Source organism: Manacus vitellinus, unplaced genomic scaffold, assembly GCF_001715985.3.
Source record: "Manacus vitellinus isolate BGI_N305 unplaced genomic scaffold, ASM171598v3 scaffold_58_pilon, whole genome shotgun sequence".
In the NCBI taxonomy this organism is placed as follows: Eukaryota; Metazoa; Chordata; class Aves; order Passeriformes; family Pipridae; genus Manacus; species Manacus vitellinus.
In genome coordinates, this window is record NW_021940671.1 from 1,239,379 (window position 1) to 1,258,347 (window position 18,969).

Sequence of the window (18,969 nt, forward strand, 5' to 3'; positions counted from 1 at the left end):
TCGATAAATGCTTAAGGACAATTAGTCCAGCTTTCCAGAAAATCCCTGGCCTCCCTTGTTAAGCTGTATTGCCCTCCTGCCCCGGGAGAGCAGAGTTGTAACTGAGCCCTCTGTCTGTGCCCTGCAGGTTCCACTGGCACTGCCCAGGTGAGCACACACTGGACTGGAAGGTGTCTGCTGCCCCCTCAGCTGGCAGGAAGAGGGTTTTGGTGCTTTGCAGGGGTTCACTGAAGCATAACTGTCCTAAGGAAAAGCGCTTTCCCAGGGCTTTGAGTAAGTTACAGCTGCAAAGCTTTGTCCCACAGCTCTCCCACCCAGACCCACCTCAGCGTTCAGAGATCACAAGTGGATCCTCCCTGGCTCTGGGCCCTCCCTGCACAGATGGACCTTCTGTCCTTGGCTCCCCAGTCTCTGCCTGAGGATCAAACTATACAGGCTGCTTTGGGTCCCCTGGATTGTGGGAGGCCATGCAGGGCCCGGGTTCCTGTCCCTGTGGAGTCTGGTATGGTTGCTGATGTCACCATCATTTAACAGTCTGTTGAATTCCTTAATTAACTATTTGACACAAAGTCCTGCAGGTGAAATGGCCAAACTACCTGCCCTTTCTTCTAAAAGTTGTCAGAATTATCTTAACAACTTTTTCACTCACCTAAGCTTTCTTGCAGGAATGCAAAATGAGGCTGGCAGAAAAGCGATAGACTGGAGCATATTTATAGCATAGTTGTCAGAATAGGGACCAGAATTGTACTGTACAAATCTGCTGACAGTCTGGAGTCAGTTTTCTGCTGTGACTGGGAATAGTCAGCTTAGAAATGGCACTTTTTGTATTCTGAAATTTCCCTAAGGTCACACTTAACCTTGCAAACATGAGGAGTTCCAAAATGGCCTGGGGTGTGTGGCCAGTCTGTGTGGGCAGAAAGTGTGAGAAGTGGAAACAGGTCACCCTGTGTCAGTACTGGCCTGTTGGGGCACCCAGGGCAGTCATCACAGCCTCACCCAGCTGGTGTGAGGGCACGGGGCACTGCCTGGGAGCACAGAGTGTTCCATGAGAGAAGGGGAAGCACTCACTGAGGGAATCAGGAAACACATACTGAGGGTTGAGTGGCTTCCCCTGCTTAGAATGACCTCTTTGGAGGGGGAAGTGGAGGGAAGGCTCCCAAGTATTTTTCTTTTTATACAATTAGTGAGTAGAATTTGAAATTAATTTTTTAAGTAAATGGTAATGAACTCCATTTTTCATTCAAGTTACAGCGCTGTCGCATTTTCTTACCTCTATTCCATGTCTTCTTCCTGTTATTCTTACAAGCAATTGGGTTTTTTACCTCAGGATGTCTCTCAAATTTGGTGTTTTCCATGCTTTCCAACTTCCCTACATAACCTGAATGTGTGATCTGTGTTGAGGGCTCTCAACTTGGGCAAAACAAAGTTTTAATTTAAAATCAAAATATGTTTGCCCTTTTTTCCTAACAGCTAACACTGTCAGAAGAGACTGGTGGAGCAGACTGTTGTGCTGTGAAAGCAGTACTGCAGCAGGTTCAGCTGAGTCCTGTAAAACTTGCTTGCTTAAACATGGAAGGCTGAAATGGCACTTCTGGGGTTTTTTTTGGAATTATGTGAAATGGAGTGATGAGCCCTGTCCTGCTGTGCTGTGAGGTAGATGCTTCCAAGGGGGAGCCAAACTCCAGGCAGCTCGTCATTCCTGGTGAGGGATGGGACAGAAAGGATGTGTCTCATGTCTGTGCTCCCCAGGAGTTAAGTATTTCTCACCTGTGTGTATTTAATTGTAGCAGCCCAAAACAGCTCTCCTCTTCCTTTAGTCTGTTGGGAACTCAAATGAAGAATCTGTGAGCTTTAAGTGTGATAAAAAAATCTATCAATTTTAAGGTCCTTGTTACTGTAACTGTTTCCTAAGAAAGGATTCTACTTTGGGCTCCCCGTTTCATCCCCAGCAATCTGCTTTGTAACCAGTTTCATGTACACTTAGAGCACCGTGGGGCAAAAACCACAATGTCCTTGAAAAGTGGCTTATCTCCTTCCCCTTAATTGTTTCTAATTTATGTATGACCTGATTTTCCCATCTCGGTGCCCCAACTCTGGATGTTGGCCGAGTTTGTAAAGTGATAAAAAGTTACAGCTTCCCCTGCAGCAGCCCCTTCTTCCCAAGGAGAGCCGGCCCTGCCCACACCTGGCTGGGATGGTGCTGTCTGGGGGTGGCTGGGTAAGAGCTCCTCGTTTAATGCTGCAGAACTCGTTTGTGTTTTGCACGTTCAGCAGTTCCTTTGCAGCAGCCCTGAGGAGCAGAGGCACAGGCAGCAGAGAGTTCTCTCAGCCAGCAGCAGTGAGGAGTAAGCTTGTAGTATCTTGCTCTGAGAAAAGCCATGGCTTTGCTCTGGGAGCTCTGGGCCTTTTTGTGTAAGTGTGCTGTTTACCCCAGAGCACTGCTGTGACCACTGCAGTGTCACAGGTCACTGATCTCTCTCTGCCCCTGTGGCAGCAGGGAAGGTATTGCATCCAGGTATTCCCAAAAGCAGGTTCTGCCCACGGGCACAGCAGCAGGGCTCTCCCAAGAACAGGCCATTACTTGATGCTCCCCCCAGTGTTCTCTGCCCACAAGGGATTTGGTCCATCAGGACTGTAGGTTCTCCAGGTGTTCTGTGTCAGCCGAGGTGGTCACTGTCACCATGGGGTGTGTACAGGGGTGGTTTCCTTCCGCTCTGGAGAGAAGCTGCAGCCAATTAGAGCTGGTAATGAGGGAGGCAAGTGCTGACAGCCAGCAAAGGGGACCTGAGAGAAGCAGCTGGATGAGAGGGGAACAGGGCAGCCGGGTGGCAGGAGTGTGACTGACTCTCTGGGTCACCGGGATTCCAGTGACCTCGGCACACGAGGTCAGTGCAGATGAGCACCGAGCAGGAACTCTGCATTCTTAAGAGTCTTCACATCCCTGCAGCTCCTGTTCTAGCTGAGTGGCTGCAAGGAGAAATTAGTGCAAAATAATATCACACTTCCTCCCACAGAGTCATAGAAGTGAGCCTTCAGCAGTCAAAATGGTGACACAGGATAAAATCAAGCTACAAAAGCGTCTCTCTCCTACAAGGTCTCCATAATGTACAACAGAATCACAGTCACAGTCATGGGAATGGTTTTCCAATAGGACTATTCCTGTTGAATGCATTGCCTGGCTCTGTTTCTGTCAATCCTTATGTTTGTGAGAGCAGCAGGAGAAGCTCAGCACCTGAGGACCTTGCCCCAACACGCTGTTGCCCTCCAGCGCCCTGCAGAGGGATGCATGGCTGACATCACTGAGAACTGGTCTCACTGGTACACACGGGCCCTGCTGGTTTCTGCTTCTGGGTCTTGTGACTGGAAGAAAATAATCTAAATTAATTCACATTTGCATTAAAAAAAAAAGAGGGAGGGACTGGTGGTCCTTCAAAGTCTGGTTTTATTTGTCTTCTCTGCTCTCTCACGTATGGCAGAATCCTGCTCTTCTTCTCTCCACACAAGTCTAAATAAATGGCACCACAGGAAAATAACCATTTACCTCTAGTGTACTCCTCTGGACAAGGGGCTGGACCAGACAGTCCAGGTCTTAATTCTCTCCATCTTTTCCTGAGTTGAGAGTTTTTCCTATGGCTGTTGAATCTTCTAAAAGGCAATGTCTTGACAAAGATCATTGATTGAGGACATGTGCTACTGCTAAAGCTTCCTGGTAAGGTTTGTGTGTCATCTGTTTTCCTCCTTGTTGCCCAAAAGGGATTTAAAGGCTGTTACTGCCCCTTCAGGCACTTCCTTTCTTATTCATATTGTAGAAGCAGATTTGGGAGCAGAGGTTTCTTTGGCCTTTTTTTTTACAAAAAAAGTCTCAGGCACTGCAGCTTTTTTGCCCTTTGCTTCTATCCCTGCATCCCAGAGCAGCAGAGTGAGGAGGTGCTGGGCTTTGCTGACCAGTTCAAGGGATTCTTTCTGATCTATGTTTTCACATGTCCACAGAGGGTAACCACAGCCTGTGCTCAGCCCCTCTGTGCATATGTAATTCCTGCATGTCCTGTCTGGCTCCTCTCCTGCTGGTAGAGGGAAGAAGTGCCCTGCTGCAGGATTACCTCCACACAGCCTGTGTCCAATTAGGAGCTCCCAAACACACCTGAAATTCAAGGCACTCTGACCTGCAGCCTGGATTGGGGTGAAGGGGTCACAGCTCTCAGCACCTCTAACTCTGGCACTGTTTATCCAGTGCCTGGTAGCGACAAATTTTCCAAAACAGGCACTGGCTGGGAAGGGCACAAGAAGAGCTGCTGACTTCACTGAACAGCCAAGGCCATTTTGGCACTACCAAACCCATCCAGTGCTCCAGGAGAAGCCCCACACTGCCCTACCAGCACAGGTTGTCTCCTCCCTCCTGCACTCACAGCTTACAAACCTCAGTCCAGCCACTGTCCAAGGAAGAGTCAGTACATTGTACACTGAGGGTCAGTTACTCATTGGTGAGGAAAACCTCCATCATTGGCCGCATTCTAGAGGGTCAAACTTGATCACTGTTGAGCACCATTACGAGGCACTTGGGCAGTGTGTGGCCCTCCTGGCCGCCTCAGCCTCGGTAGGCCTTGAGCAGCTGGCCTGCAATCACCAGTCTCTGGATCTCACTGGTCCCCTCGTAGATCTCGGTGATCCGGGCGTCCCGGTAGTGCCGCTCCGCCGGCATCTCCGTCACATAGCCCATCCCACCCAGGATCTGGATGGCCTGAAGTAAGAGCAGCAAGTTAGACAGGAAGCAGGGTCAAGGAATTTGTTGTCTACAGAACACAAGCACAGCCACTTTAACGGGAGCTGAGCCCACTGCACGTGTAACTGGGAGGGGTGGGACCCAGGGGGGAGACTGCAGCTTGTTTGCAATCAAAAGAATAAACAGCATTTGAGCTGGGTAAGAGCAATGCTGATGTCCCAGAAAGAGAATTAATTGCTTCAGAGATATCTGTTAGTGATCCATGTTCAGCTAAGATGCTTTTATTAAGGACAGGGGACACTAAATGGAGATACACAGGGCCTGTTCCAGGTGCAGTGGTGCTGACTGGTGTGCCAGTGCTCTGTCTCCCACACTGCTGATCCTACTCAAAACTGCCACTACCCTGGACAGCAGCAGGCACATATCACTGTAGTAATACAGCTACCACAGGCCAGTATAAATCCCTGCCCCCATCCTACTCCCCGACAACCCAGAAGGTGGCTGTGCTAACCAGCTTCAGCCACAGGGGTTGAGTAGTTGGTTGGTTGGTTTGTTTAAAAAATAAATTAGTAAATTCCATCCCACCTTCCCAAAGCACTTGTGTTGTGTGACAACCAAACATCCCTCTCCACGTGCTGTATACCAGAGGTGTCAGTGGAAGCAGTTACCTGATGAGCGATGGCCGTTGCAGCTTCTGATGCAGCCAGTTTGGCCATCGCCGCTTCCTTTGGGGAAGGAAAACATCACTGAGGGTGCAGTTGTGGCAAAAAGGAACCCCTCACCTGCTTGAACCCTCACAGCCCAGCTGTGCAGAGACAGGACTGACGTTGTGCCAGCTGGGAGCAGCCACCCCTCTCTCCTCGGCTACAACCAGCGCTGAGCGCAGGGACCTGCTCAGAGTGCGGCTCCCCGGCCCTGAGCCTGTGCCCTGCTGTCACTGCTGGACAGATGCAGGGCTGGCAATACCTTAGTGAAGGGCTTCCCGTTGTCCTTCAGCATAGCAGCTCTCCAGGTCAGCAGGCGGGCGCCCTCCAAGGCCACAGCCATGTCTGCCAGCTTGAACTGCAACGACAAACACTGCCTTTGGCCCAGGGCCTCTGCTGCACAAGGACACTCAGCTGAATTCTCCCACCCCTGGGGCCACTGGGAGAGGAGCCTGCATCCAAACAATCCGTTTTAACAGTGTTCAGAAATGGAAATTATTACCCTGTTTATCCCAGGCAGTGCAAAGTGCACTGTGTTGCTGACACCATGCCTCAGAGCACACATGGACTTTCCACCAGCTCCAGCACCGTGGGGAGCTGCCCCATGTGCCCAGCTCGTACCTGCACTGCCTGGAGCTTTGTGATGGGTGACCCAAAGGCCATTCTCTTCTCAGCATAATCCACAGCACAGTCCAGAGCTGCCTGTGCTATTCCAAGAGCCTGTGAGGCAATTCCAATCCTTCCTCCATCCAGAGTTTGCTGAGAAAGACATAAAATACCTGTTAAGTCAAGTAATACTTTATCAAAAATAGTAGATTCGTATATCTGTTTCTGGGAAGCGCTGTAGCCTCAGAACCCTCTGGTCAGACACCTCCTTGATTCAGAATATCCCCAGTTAGGTAGGAATAGAGAGCTATAACAAGTACTGGGCACTGTGGAGAGAAGGGGAGCAAAAAGGAGAGGTGTTGCTTCTTATTAGCTGGGAAGAAAAAAAGCCCAGTGCAAAATAAGGGAAACAGCACAACAAGAAGCATCTGCTCTGGAACGAGCTGGAAAGAACCCTTCAGCCAGACCCCTGGCTCACTGTGCAGCTCAGTTTACTTTAACTGAAAAATATTGGAAATCTGATAAATTTTCCTCTTTTGCCCTCATCATTAGGACACTGAAGCATTTTTTAAACTAAGAAGTGAATCCAGTCAATAATCTGACTTAGCTCAAACACCTGCCCATTAGGCTTTTAACTGGTGACCTGCCTCACTGTGCACAGGAAGAGATTGCAGCACAGGGAGAAAAGGCTTCATCTCCTCAGTCCAGGGCTGAGGGTCTTCAAAAGTTATTGGTGACTGGCAGGTTCTTTTAGTTTGGGACATAATGGAATGGGCTGTGCTCCAGGGAGCTTGGCCATTTCAAAAAACAACAAAGGGTGTTTTGCCCCTACAGAGAGAGCAGTGACCACTTCCAAGGGGCAGTGCCTCACTGCAGGGAACATGCTGTTCCCAGCTGCCTGGCTCCTCCTCAGAAGTCACACATATGCCATAACTCAGCTGTCATCCACCTTGAGACACTATCCAGAGGTTTTCCTGGGCCTCCAGGACAACTTCCCTCTGCCACAGTATTTAAGCAAAATATCATGTTTTTTCTTTATCCGTGGGTACAAACTGGAGAAAGAGAGGGTTGGGAAAGGAGAACACAAAATACACCACTCCTGCTGACAGCACCTCAGTGGCATCAGCATTGCTTTAGCTGAGAACTGCCATGATAAAAGGGTTGCCAAGGATCTGTGGTAAATTAACCATTCGTCAATCTGTGGGAATGATTTCTCCCATGGTGGCAAGAGGGGTCAACAGCCTAACATGATATAGAACACCTTATGGGAATGATTCTCAGGGAAGTGATCATGACTCTGGAAATGATTTACAAAATGGTAAAACTTGGGAGCTACAGCTGTGTCCTGATTCCTCTCTTACCATGGCGATTTTGAAGCCCATTCCCGGCTGCCCCAGGAGGTTGGCCTTGGGTATCCTGCAGTCCTCAAATATCAGGTTGGCAGTGGAAGAGGCTCGGATTCCCAGCTTGTCTTCTTTCTTCCCCAGTGACAGCCCAGGCGTTGGCATGGGAACCAAGAACGCGCTAATGCCCTGCAAAAAGACCAAATTCCTAAGAATGGTGCCACCTTCCCACTAACCTGGCTGTCCACAAGCTTCCTTCGTTTTTCATATTAGCCACATGTCCAGATAACCAGGAGAAGGGAGGGGAGAGCTGAGACAGCACAAAGCCAGTGCACATCAGCCCCTCCTCTGCTCGATGCCTGCATGGCCCTAAAAACAGAATATCCAGACCTTTGCAAAGTGTTTCTCCCACACAACTCCTTCACTCCCGCCTCTTTTTCCTGACTGATCCCAAGGAACGTACCTTGTGCTTCAGGGATTTGTCTGTCGTGGCAAACACCACGGTGGCCGAGGCGTCCCAGGCGTTGGTGATCCAGGCCTTGGTGCCATTCAGAACCCACTCGTCCCCGTCCAGCCGCGCCACCGTGGAGGCCGCGCCCGCGTCGCTGCCGTTCCCTGGGCGAGGCACCACCAAACCAGCCTCAGGCCACCTGTGCCAGCCTGGGGGACAAACCCACCCCCTGCCCACACCCCCTCAGCTCACGGCACCTCCTCAGCTGTGGCAGTGTCACCACTGTCCCTCCCACAGGACCTGGACAGGGAGCAGAAAGGCCAGTGTGTCCAGAGCTCCGCTCACTGAGGGGATGAGCATTTTCAGCTGGGACCTTGGGATGGCAGTTCACACCTTGGGCACTGGGACTTCACTTAGAACTGCTACAAACCACCTTTCTACAAACTCTTACAATTTCACAGACCTAAAGTCCACCCTAAACCTGACCAAGGAAAGAAGCAACAGGGATGGTAACAGTCACATCACCTGGTTCACTGAGGGCAAAACATCCAATTTTCTCTCCACTGGTGAAGGGAGCAATCCACTTGTGCTTCTGCTCTTCGGAGCCAAACTTGAGTATTGGCCCTAAATACAGGGACTTTAATAATTGAGTGTTGTTAGTGCCTCTTAAAGGTACAACCAACCCAGTAACTCCCTCATGCCTACGTGCTCTCCAACACACCAGAACCCACCACAGGAACAGATCCATTTCTCCCAGGCACCCCTCCCCAGCAGTAACCCCCCAGTGCCAGCCAGCTGCACCCCTGTCCCTCACACTCACATTGTTGACGCTGACGATGACGCCCGTGGAGGCGCAGCCCCTGCTGATCTCCTCCACGGCAATGGAATAGGCCAGGTAGTCCAGGCCTGCTCCTTTGTACTTCTCTGGCACATCCATAGCCAGCAGCCCTAGGCTACCCATCTTCTTCACCTGCACACAGGGAATGGAGAGGTCAGATCCTCTGCACCACCAGTGTCCCACAAAATACACACAGACACGTGGAGATAAGGAAGGGTCATGGGAGGGCTGCACTCAGAGGAAAAGATGCCACAACTCCTGTGAAATGGGAATCTGACTGTACAGACTGCTAAGTGTCCCCAGGGCCTGGTGAATTCAGCAGGAGCTGTACTTGGTCATTGTTACTTAGGCTCTTGCTAGTGTAGAGAGGTCTCTTCAGTACCAGGAAAGGGGGAGCCTTGTGAAGGTGAAATCAGGAGACAGAACCTCACCAGCACTTCCTCAGCCTCCCAGCAAAGCTTCTCCCCTTGCATGTCTCCTGTCAGTAGGAAGACTTCAATGGGACATCTAACTGATAAAAATCATCAGAACTTTACCTAGGACTGCACAGGGGAAGAATTTTATAGAATGAATGACCCACAGAACACATTGCAAGAAGGTGATTGGTTTTTCATTCCCATTAAAGCCAGATTTTGCTTCCCATAGAATTTAATTGTTGGTTACATTCCACACTGTTCCACCCCAAATTCCTCAGCTGGACCCCTGGCTCTGCAACCATAAACTCTTCACAGTCTCACTATAAGTCTTTTGTTAATGTTTTGCAACATAGAAGAGAAAAAACAAGCTTTGCTTTGTTTTCATATTTAAGATGTCAAGCTTCTGGTGTTGCAAAAATAAGGTGTTACCAGCCCCTGTTTGCTTTAAGAGAAACCTGGGGGAATTTTTAAACAAATCATTTCCCTCCTGTAAGGATACCCAACACACCAGTCCTTGACATCCAATCCAGAGGATGAACAGGACAGAAACTCCTTCTATGTTGCTTTATAACCACTGTTTACATTTTCAGTTTTTCCCTACACATTCAAGTGAAAAGACTCAAAATCAAATGTAAAATTCACAGATGAGAACAGTAAGGAAAAGGGTTGTTTTCTTCCTTTGAGTAAGTATGACTTTCCTGGCTACCTTCCTTACTCCTTAATAGAAAGAGGAGTGTGACAAAACTCACATGCCTCCAACTGTGTTTGTTTGGAGCCTCTTGGCTAGCACAACAGGATCTGTTTTTCTGAAGCTTCCTATTTCAACACACACAGACTACACTGCTGTGTCTTTCCACAAGAGAAATCACAGGTTTGGCTGGAATCTCAATTTGTTCACAGTCCCAGAGGATGACCAACAGGCATCTCTTATCTCCTAATCACTTCTTTCCACCATCTGTAATGCACTCAGGTCATCTCTGCCTCCTCACTGTAAACCATTTTTATGGTAATGTGCAACCTTTAAAAGTATTTTATAATACACTGATTTTATAATAATATTTTATTTTAAAATAAATTGATTTTATAATAAATTGATTTTATAACTCAATTGTTTTATAGCCCATAGGTATGTCGGTAAGGGAACTGAAAATTCAGCAGTACTAAAGCCAGATATAGAGAGACACAAGTAAAGCTGAAGAGCTCAAAACGTCCTGTGGGCTTTAAGACCTCCATACTCACAGAACTCTCCCACAAGTCGGTCTGAACTTCAATTTTCCGCTACTCTGGAGCTGGACGCACATTTTGCCTCAGCCCGGACGGTCCTGCACCCGCTCCTTATGCCCACCTGCTCGGCCGGGAAGCGGTGCTCCTTGTCCAGCTGCGCCGCCCAGTGGCATTCAGCTCCTTTTCAGCGAAGTCCCGCACGGTCTCCCGCAGCATCTGGTGCGTCTCGGGCAGCTCCGCGCTCTGGTACACGGTGTGCAGGCGGCGGCACCGCAGGGACAGCGCTGCAACGGGGACGGGGCTCAGCGCCGGTGCCGCTGGGGTACGGGTGGGAGAAGGAGAAGGGACTTTTCCTGAAGGACCCACGGGCCCCCCTCCCGGGGCCACAGCCGTGGCTCCCTCAAGGCGGCGAGCGCCGCTCGCGCGGCCTGAGGGGACCCGCCTCAGGCAGGGCCTTGAAAGGGCAAACCGGGGCGCCAGGCCTCCCGCCGGGGCAGGCCGCGGCCCCTTCCGCCCCTCCGCGTGCCGCCGCAAGCCCCCTTGATGCACGCGGCGTTAACGAGGCTCCTTCCTCGGCGCCCTCACCCGGGGCTCCGCCGCGGGCCCACGATCGCCGCCATCCTGCCGCGCCGCCATCGCGCCGCCTCACGGAGCGCGGCGGCCGCCGCATGCGCCGCAGCAGCGCCCCCTAGCGGCGGAGGACCAGCCCCCTCCCCTCAGCCCCGGCCCCCGCCCCGGCCCCCCCCGGCCCCGCCCCGGCCCTGAGCGCGGCGGCCCCCGCACAGGAGAAGTAATCCTTATTCCTCTTGCTGGTGACAAAATCAGGGGCTGTACAAATACAGCGGCACCGGGGGCCGCACGGACACCCCGGCACCCCCGCGGGCACCACGGGACGAAGGGGACAGCACGGAGGAGTCCACGCGCCAGCAGCCCCAAGGCCACACTGTGAGAGATATAAATAAATGTCCTGTGACAGCACTGGGATCCGGGCAGGAGAGGGGGGTGCTGGTGATCGTCCCGTTGCTGCAGAGGAAGAGGTGCTGCCTCCATCAGGCTGCCTTCCCTTAGCCTTGTCCTCAGCAGAAAGCTCCAGGAGAGTTTGTGGGTCTCACTGACAGCCAGGCAGGCTCTGGGCAGCACGAAGGAGCTCCGTGGGATGGGACAGCAGGGCAGAATGCGGGGAAACAGCTGAAGAGGAGGTGATGAAACACAGAACTGAGATGTAGAGTTGCTACATTTGGACCTTACTGCTTCACCACCACCTTCCTCGTTCATTTCTGTCTGCTGAACACCTGTTTCATTCTTCCTGGACCCTCAGATAAGTGGAACAAACATCCCCAAGCACCAAAGAGGAGCCTGCTGCTCCTCTGCAGCAAGAAACATTGAAAATCCTCAGGAAAACACACAAAGGAAGACACTTCCTACCAAAAACAGAGGACAAGGACAGCAGTATCCAGTCCATACAATAAGAGATAATCCTCCTTCACAAGGTGCAATATGTATTCCACACTCAGGTCATGAAAATAGCTCTCCAGAAAGCTTGCTGGCATGGATCCAAAGCACTTGCCTCAAAGATGTGAAAAAGAGGTCCTTGCACTAATAGGGCAAATACTGGAAAAACTTAGCATGAGTTTATGGGTTTGGTCCCTTTTTTTGTTAGAGTAGAACTCAGTATGATCCCAACTGTTTTTTCTTTCCAATTCAGTATACAACCTGAGAGAAGCTGTTTGCACAGATACCTTTTCCCTTGCTCCAGCTCCAGCTGACTCTGAGAGCATCTCCCCTGCCTGCAGCACCTGGCTAGGACTGACCATGACAAGGATGTGATCCCATTGGAATTTCTTCTTAACTCACTGGCATAAGTAGCTTTGACCCATCGTTAAAGCATCAGAGCACACACTCTGGAAGGAAACTGGTCTGTTAAACCATATTTACCAAAGATATCATCCCTGCCACAAAGAAAAGAGGCTTTATAAGAAGTATGTAAGAGAAAAGGAATCCTAGGGAAGCGACTAAAGTAGGGAGAGGAGTTTGGAAATCCCCGACTTTCTGGATTACAATCAACTTTTTCAGTGCTGGGTTGCCCTCTTGTAGGGACTCTTTTTTTCCCTGCAGCATGCACTTTGGGCAAAGACCACCTGATTTGGCAAAGCAGACAAATTCAGCTACAAACCATGGGGTGCTACTGCTGCCTGCGAGTCTCCCGGTTTTCCTCCAGTTTTCCTTTTCCTTATTGCTGAATGGCTGATACATTCACCAGCGCGAAAGCCACCGCGCCGGTGCTGTTTCCTGGTCTCTGCTGATGGCAAAGGACAGCAGGAGTTATTCCCTTTTCCTGCCGGAGTCTGCCGCCAGCAGCCGCTAGATGGGGCGCGCTCCCCGTGCGCGTCCCCGCCGGTGCCCGCCCGCGCCGGCCACGGGCCCTTCTGCCTTTGAGGAACCTTTACATACTGACACAGAAAACAGGAGGGCATCACCACACTTCACAAGAAACGCAAGCGGTTGCTTCGTAATAGGAAGTGCGATAAAAGTAATATTTGAAGGCACCTGGATCTATACTACTTACAAAATTCAGCTCAACGTGCTAAAGTTTCCCAGGGAATAACTAGCAGGCTCTTCAGACACTGCTTCTGAGCACTTCAGGGTGAAAAACACACTTCCAGGCAGTTCTGCCTTATTGCATGTAACTCACAGCAAGGCAAACGCTTCCCACCTCACTGGCACCACAGGAGGCCTGCTGAAGACACTCACTGCAAGAGGCTTCTCGAGCTCCACCTTCCCAGCAGCTTTAACTAATCCTGAAATAACCAAACAAGATTGCCTAAGTGCCTGTGGAGATGCTGGAGGGGATCCATGGTAGCAGAATGGTTCTTCATCTTTCAACCACGCAGACCTTGCCCCTCCGCATTCCCAAGACATTTGTTGTGGTTGCTCATGATTAATGCTCCACCCAGAACAGGTCATTTGTTGTGGTTAATCATAATTAAGTATCTTCCCAAGAGCTGGAGATTCTTTCATGGCTGCCACCCCACACACTTTCCCTGCTTACCCTGGTGCCAGCTGATGTTCCATGCCAAAGTTACTTCCATTAATCTGGAGGTAAAGGCAGTGGTTTCCTGTTGCTGTCTACGCATTAATAAGCTCTGGTTTGTGATGCCCCACTCAATCCTGCTTAAACAAACTACACTGAATCTTACTTAACACAACAGCTAACCAACCATATCCACCAAGGAGACAGGTTTCATCTGTCTCAAGAACAAATGGAATTAATGTTAGAGAAGGTCTCTAGTCTAGACACAACCTAACTCCCACGTACAAGAGACACAGCTGATCAGCCCAGTGTGGAGACAGGAAAAGTGCCAGTCTCAAGAGCCAGCAAAACTGGCAGAAAAGGGTTTTGATAGATGAGATTTTGCATGGTCAGGAGCCAGGCCCCAGTATGGCTACTGGCAACACACAGGTCTCCTCTTCCCACTGCACGGTGCTATCTCCCATCACCAGATCCCAAACACAGCTGTGAAACACTCCCTCTGGTCTGGTGGTATCTACCTCGACAGAACAACTTCCCAAACCATAAATAAGCAGCTGAGTAGGCAAAGCAGCGATGGGAACCCCAGCAGCTAAAAAGAAAATCATGTACATTCTCACTTTCCAAGGATCCCACTCTGTAACACTGAGTGAACTGACCCAGGAAGCTTTTAGTTACTAAATACCTCCAATGAAACAAAGCAAATGAGCTGGTGCTCCTCATAGCACCTCTGACAGATCATTTGGGTTTAGAAGTATAGACTGAAGCCTGGGAAACTGCTTCCTACACATTTTTCAAGTGATTCTCCACATTCTCCCTTTTTCCTCTAAGCCCCACTCCCCTACACCCCAGCCAGGCTGACAATGTGCTGTCCATCTGAAAAGCAACACATTCTGTAGCAAGAGCCAAAATTCCTACACAAAGGGAAGCAGGAGAAATGGTAAACATAGTGAGATTAACTTCAGCTCTAAGGTTGACCCCTGAGCTCTAACATGCAACAATTTGCTGACAAGAGCTCAAAGAGAAATGCTATCAGAGCGATAAAACCTTTTTCCCCTATCTTGTATCTCTAGTGAAATCTCTTGCAAAACACAGATTAAACTATTCTTAGGGGCAGCTCAGGCCCCCAGAGGCAGATGGAAGATTCCTGCACTGTTTAGAAGCAGAATAAGTCTCTTAGTTTATCTTTCTCACTGCAGAATACTGGGATGCACCCTAAAAAGCAATGTCAGCCATGCTACAAACTAAACCACTGTGCACTAAAGAGAGGATCTATCCAACTAGAGAAGAGATCTGCTCTTCAGGCATCACTGGTTACTTGAAGGGGTAAGATTTTTTCAGCTAAGAAAGAGCTTAACACAAACAATCCGACCTCTTCAAAGAGAGCAGTCACCCAAGAGGTGAAGCATCAGAAGCACTAAGGTGCAAACTAACTATAAAGACTAAGAGCAACAATTGTGCCTCTTATCCATGACCTAACCAAGGTATCAGAAGGTAGCCAGGAACACAGGAGGAGAGGCAGGATACGCCGAGTGTCGGACAGAGAAGTGTTGCAGGGAGATTTCCTTCAGGAGCCTTTGCCTTTGCTTCATGTCCTCAGCCTCATGCACGGAGGAAAGGTTTGGCAAGAAGCCTTGTTGCACGAGACAGCAACTCTAGTCCGCTCCTGCACATCTGGAATGGTTAATGGCATCACAGCATCCAGCAGACAGGATGGCTACTGTCCCCCATTGTAAGCATAGTCGGCCTTGTTGTGCATTATCAACTTGTTGTCCACAAAGTAAAAGCTGTCCGAGCGCGTCTCGTACGGGTTTTCAACCATCAGACGGACTGTAAAGAGAAAGCTTCATTACATTCAACAGCCTGCCACAGTCAGGATAAAAAGGGCTCTGCCACTCCATTGCATTTACCAGGCTGATGCTCTGCCCTACCCAAGGGAGAGAAGCCAACTGCTGCTGAGCACACTTCAAAGGCTCCGGCCTGCCCTTTCTTCCTATTCACAAGACAAGTGCTGTTAAAAGCAAACAAAGGGGGATCAAGCAATTTTACTCAAAAGGACCTTGGCAACTGCCAGAGCCGTGACTGGAGCAGAGCAGTGATCACATCTGTAAGCAGAAGGTGCACTGCCCACACGTACACAGGCAGGGTACAAACCCTGTGTCTCCTCCTGCATCCAGGCAGCCCCAGGAGGGCTCACGTGCTCCTGCTCTATCCACCCCCTGAGGTCAAACATACCCCATGCAATGTGTATTTGCAGAGATCTAGGCAGGCTCAAACACACCCCCTCAGTTCTGTTCCAAAGCAGGAGGCTCAAGCCCTAACAAAGCAAGCGCTGAAAACAGATGGGTGGCTACCAAAAGAACCCCTTTTCAGGATTTTGTTTTCTTCTGGGCTACACTACGAGGCATTAGGTGTGTCAGCCCTCTGACTCTGGCCAGTTCTCGCAGCCTGTGACTTAGCACAGGTTGTCTTAGGCTTTCATTTTCAAAGGAGGAGGCTTTGCAGCACAAATGTGTAATTCAGACAAGATTACACACTGCTTAAACCAGGAATCTGTATCTGTTCCTGTCGCCTCCATCCCAGTCACAACTTCTTTTACAAGTAGAGTCAGGGAGAAAATGAGCAGATGCACACAAACAAAACACCACTCAGCGTGGCAAAGGAGGTACTTACTAAGGTCTTCTGAGAGCTGAGGGAATTCATAGATGTGTTCACATGTGTTCCTGCTACTGGGGATGCAGAAGCCAAAATCAAAGTCAAAGTTCTTGAGCAGACGATCTCGGAAGTAATGCCTCTCAATCATTCGGAAGTTTGACACCGGCTTTTCTCCCACTGTGAATTCCACTCTGCACACAGAAAGCAGGAAAAAGCAGCTAAGATGATATACCTCTCTTCCTATTGGGAAGAACAGAGCCTTGGACCTGAGGCTACACAAGTATGCAACAGATCATTCCAGAGAGAGACATCGATATTTGTAGTGTAAGATGGGCCCTCTCCAGTCTTTGACACAGTTCTGTTATAAACTGTCAAGTGACACTTTGTAAACACCCGACTCTCCCCTCATTCCATGAATCCCTACTCACGTTGCACCGACGGTCCGAAGCCGGAGGAACGCTGGGGTGAACTGGTACCGAACAAAGCGACCTGCACTCGCGTCCAGTTCACTGCTGTCCTCCTCCTCCTCCTCGTGCTCTAGAAAACACACCAGCTCAGAGTTACTCTGCTGATACTGTGTGTCCATGTAAGGTGATACTGGACAGCCAGTGCACCAGCACAGGCTGGCTATTGCTTAGGTACTGAACATAAATACATTTAATAATTGGTCTGATTCTTATACTGGCACTAAGTAAAAATCTAAAAGATTTGCAGTGACAGTTGGTATTTGGTGGCTTCAGAGCTGATCTCACAGGATATACCCCATCACACGAAAGCACATGAAACCAACTCTGTACCATATCAAGTCCAAAAAGGAAAGATTTGCAGCTGGTAGGACTCCCCCATCTCACGAAAATCACATTTTTATGACAAGTTTCTCAGCAGAGATAAACTCAGTCCTATGCTTAAAGGCAAGGAATTCAGTCACCAGGACATATCAAAGGACCTTTCTGCTTGGTTTGCACGGGTCCTGCATTGCAACTTCTCAGTTCTCTGAGTCTCTACTGTCCCTGCAATGTTAGTGTGATGTACCTGAGGCAGATGGCTTTGCAATTTCAAACAGCACTGTTCCAGTTTCAAGGTCCCGGATCTTAAACCTGGTGAAGTCAATGTTGTAAATGTTGTCCTCAGGTTTGCATAAATAATCTAGAAGAGAGAAAAAACACATAGTAACATTTCAAAATAACCCTGATCACTTACCAAATTAATTTCCTTTTTTGCTACCTCCAGCCCGTTAAGGGGCTCATTGTTTTGCAGAAGCTTCATGAAAGCAGGACAAAGTTAAGGATAGAAGAAACAAAGGCACGGTAGGTGCCAGGTAGCGGAAGGAGAAAGGGAAAGGATCGGGGCAGAAAAGCAGAGATCAGCATCCCAGCAGAAAACAAAGACAAAACGAAAAACCCACCAAAAACCCCCCCAAACTCCCCAAACTTTCTGGAAGTTGTAAGGAAGCTGCCGGTGGGCACACCCCGCTCTGCTGCGGCCACCGCCGCCCGAGTGCTTCCCTCCCCGCCGCTTCCCCCGGGGACCCGCACGCTCCCGCCCCGGGGGCCCGTCCCGCAGAGCCCCCGCGGAGCCCCGCCGCGCCGGGCCCGGCCGCACTCACTCTCCGTCACCCGGCCACAGCCCCAGGACGTGGCTCGGGGCCGGACGGTCTCCAGGCCAGCAACTCGGAACCTCGTCAGGGCGGCCGCGGCGCCGCCGTCTCGGCGATCCGCGGCGGCCTCGCAGGCGGCTCCAGCGGCCCCGCGGATCCCGGCGGCGGCTTTCTTGTCCGGCCCCGCCGCCGCCGCCGCCGCCCGCCCTTGGAGCCGCTCATGCCCAGGCCGCCAGATTGGGCCGCCGCCCGCCTCGGTAGCTATGCGGAGCGCGGGGCGGGCGGGGCCAGGGGGCCGTTGCCCGGCAACGACCGCGCCCGAAAGCTCAGCAGGGCCGGGCGCGCCGCGCCCGAATGGGTGGAGCCAGAGCGCTGGCATCGAGACCCCGGTGCGAGCGGGACGGGCCGGAGGGGGAAGGGGAGTTAACTTGAGGGGAAAAAAAACCACAAGAAACAAACAAAACCAGCCCTCCTCCCGCTGCCCCGCTGCCAGCCCCCGCCCCGCTCCTGCCTGGGGAGCCGGGCATCACCCCTCGCTGGCATCACCCCGCTGCCGAAAGCACGGCCGGTGATGACAGAGCGGGTGTCCCCGAGAGCCCCGGTGCGGTCATGGGACGGGCTGTTTAGGGCACTTTTCGGGGAACCGGTACGGTGTCAGCAAGGGGATGCCATGGAGCGACACCCCCCCGCTGCAGGGCCTGGGGACACCCCGGGCACACCGGAGGTGACAGCAGCAGACCCCGGACGAGCGTCCTGAGCCTGGTGGGAGGGACTGGGGAGGTCCCACTTGGAGTGACTCACAGGAGCATCCGATGGAGGAAAGGATGCATTTCCTCCCAAAGAGGGGCAGCCCACCAGCCCACCTCCAGCCCTTTGGGGAACTGGGGCAAGAACAAGAAACATCTGCATCCTCTTTTCAGTCTCCAGCCAACACTGAACACGCTCACCATGAGCAGAAGCACATTTAGAGCAGTGGTTAGTGATATTTGCTGCTGCTTGTGAGCAGAACGCACCTCCTACTGCCAACCAAAAGCTATTTCACAAAAACCTGTCCAGCCAATGCTCCTAAACCCTCCTCACTGCATGGGGTCGGTCCCTCCATCCTGTGCCTTGGGAAGGACACAGCCAGGCTGTCTGGAAGAGCAGCTGCTCTGCATGGGGCCAGGGCCCCTTGTACCCCCAGATCAGGCACCTAGAACACAAAGGTGCTGCCTTCTCTCTGCTCCAGCTCCAGCCCCGCCTGCCCACCTCTGATGCAGTTTCAAGCTGAAATGGGGGCAGCTTGCAAAGCCCCAGAAGGCAGATTACATCTCTGGCGCTCCTTATCTGAGCAGGAAGCAACAAGGTCTGCATCAGCACTTTTAACAGGATGTTGTACCATTCAACT

General features: G+C 51.0%; 1 protein-coding gene across 1 annotated transcript; it reads right to left on the reverse strand.

The window, feature by feature from the left end:
- Positions 1–3,424: 3,424 nt before the first annotated feature.
- ACADS (acyl-CoA dehydrogenase short chain) lies at positions 3,425–17,961 on the reverse strand. The gene is given in 16 exon segments (XM_029963285.1): positions 3,425–4,738; positions 5,389–5,445; positions 5,687–5,782; positions 6,046–6,183; positions 7,392–7,562; positions 7,837–7,988; positions 8,350–8,461; positions 8,645–8,794; positions 10,424–10,465; positions 10,468–10,586; positions 16,004–16,176; positions 16,414–16,522; positions 17,018–17,131; positions 17,592–17,648; positions 17,651–17,753; positions 17,755–17,961. Coding segments are annotated over 16 exon segments (1,953 nt in total). The 3' UTR covers positions 3,425–4,585.
- Positions 17,962–18,969: the final 1,008 nt, after the last annotated feature.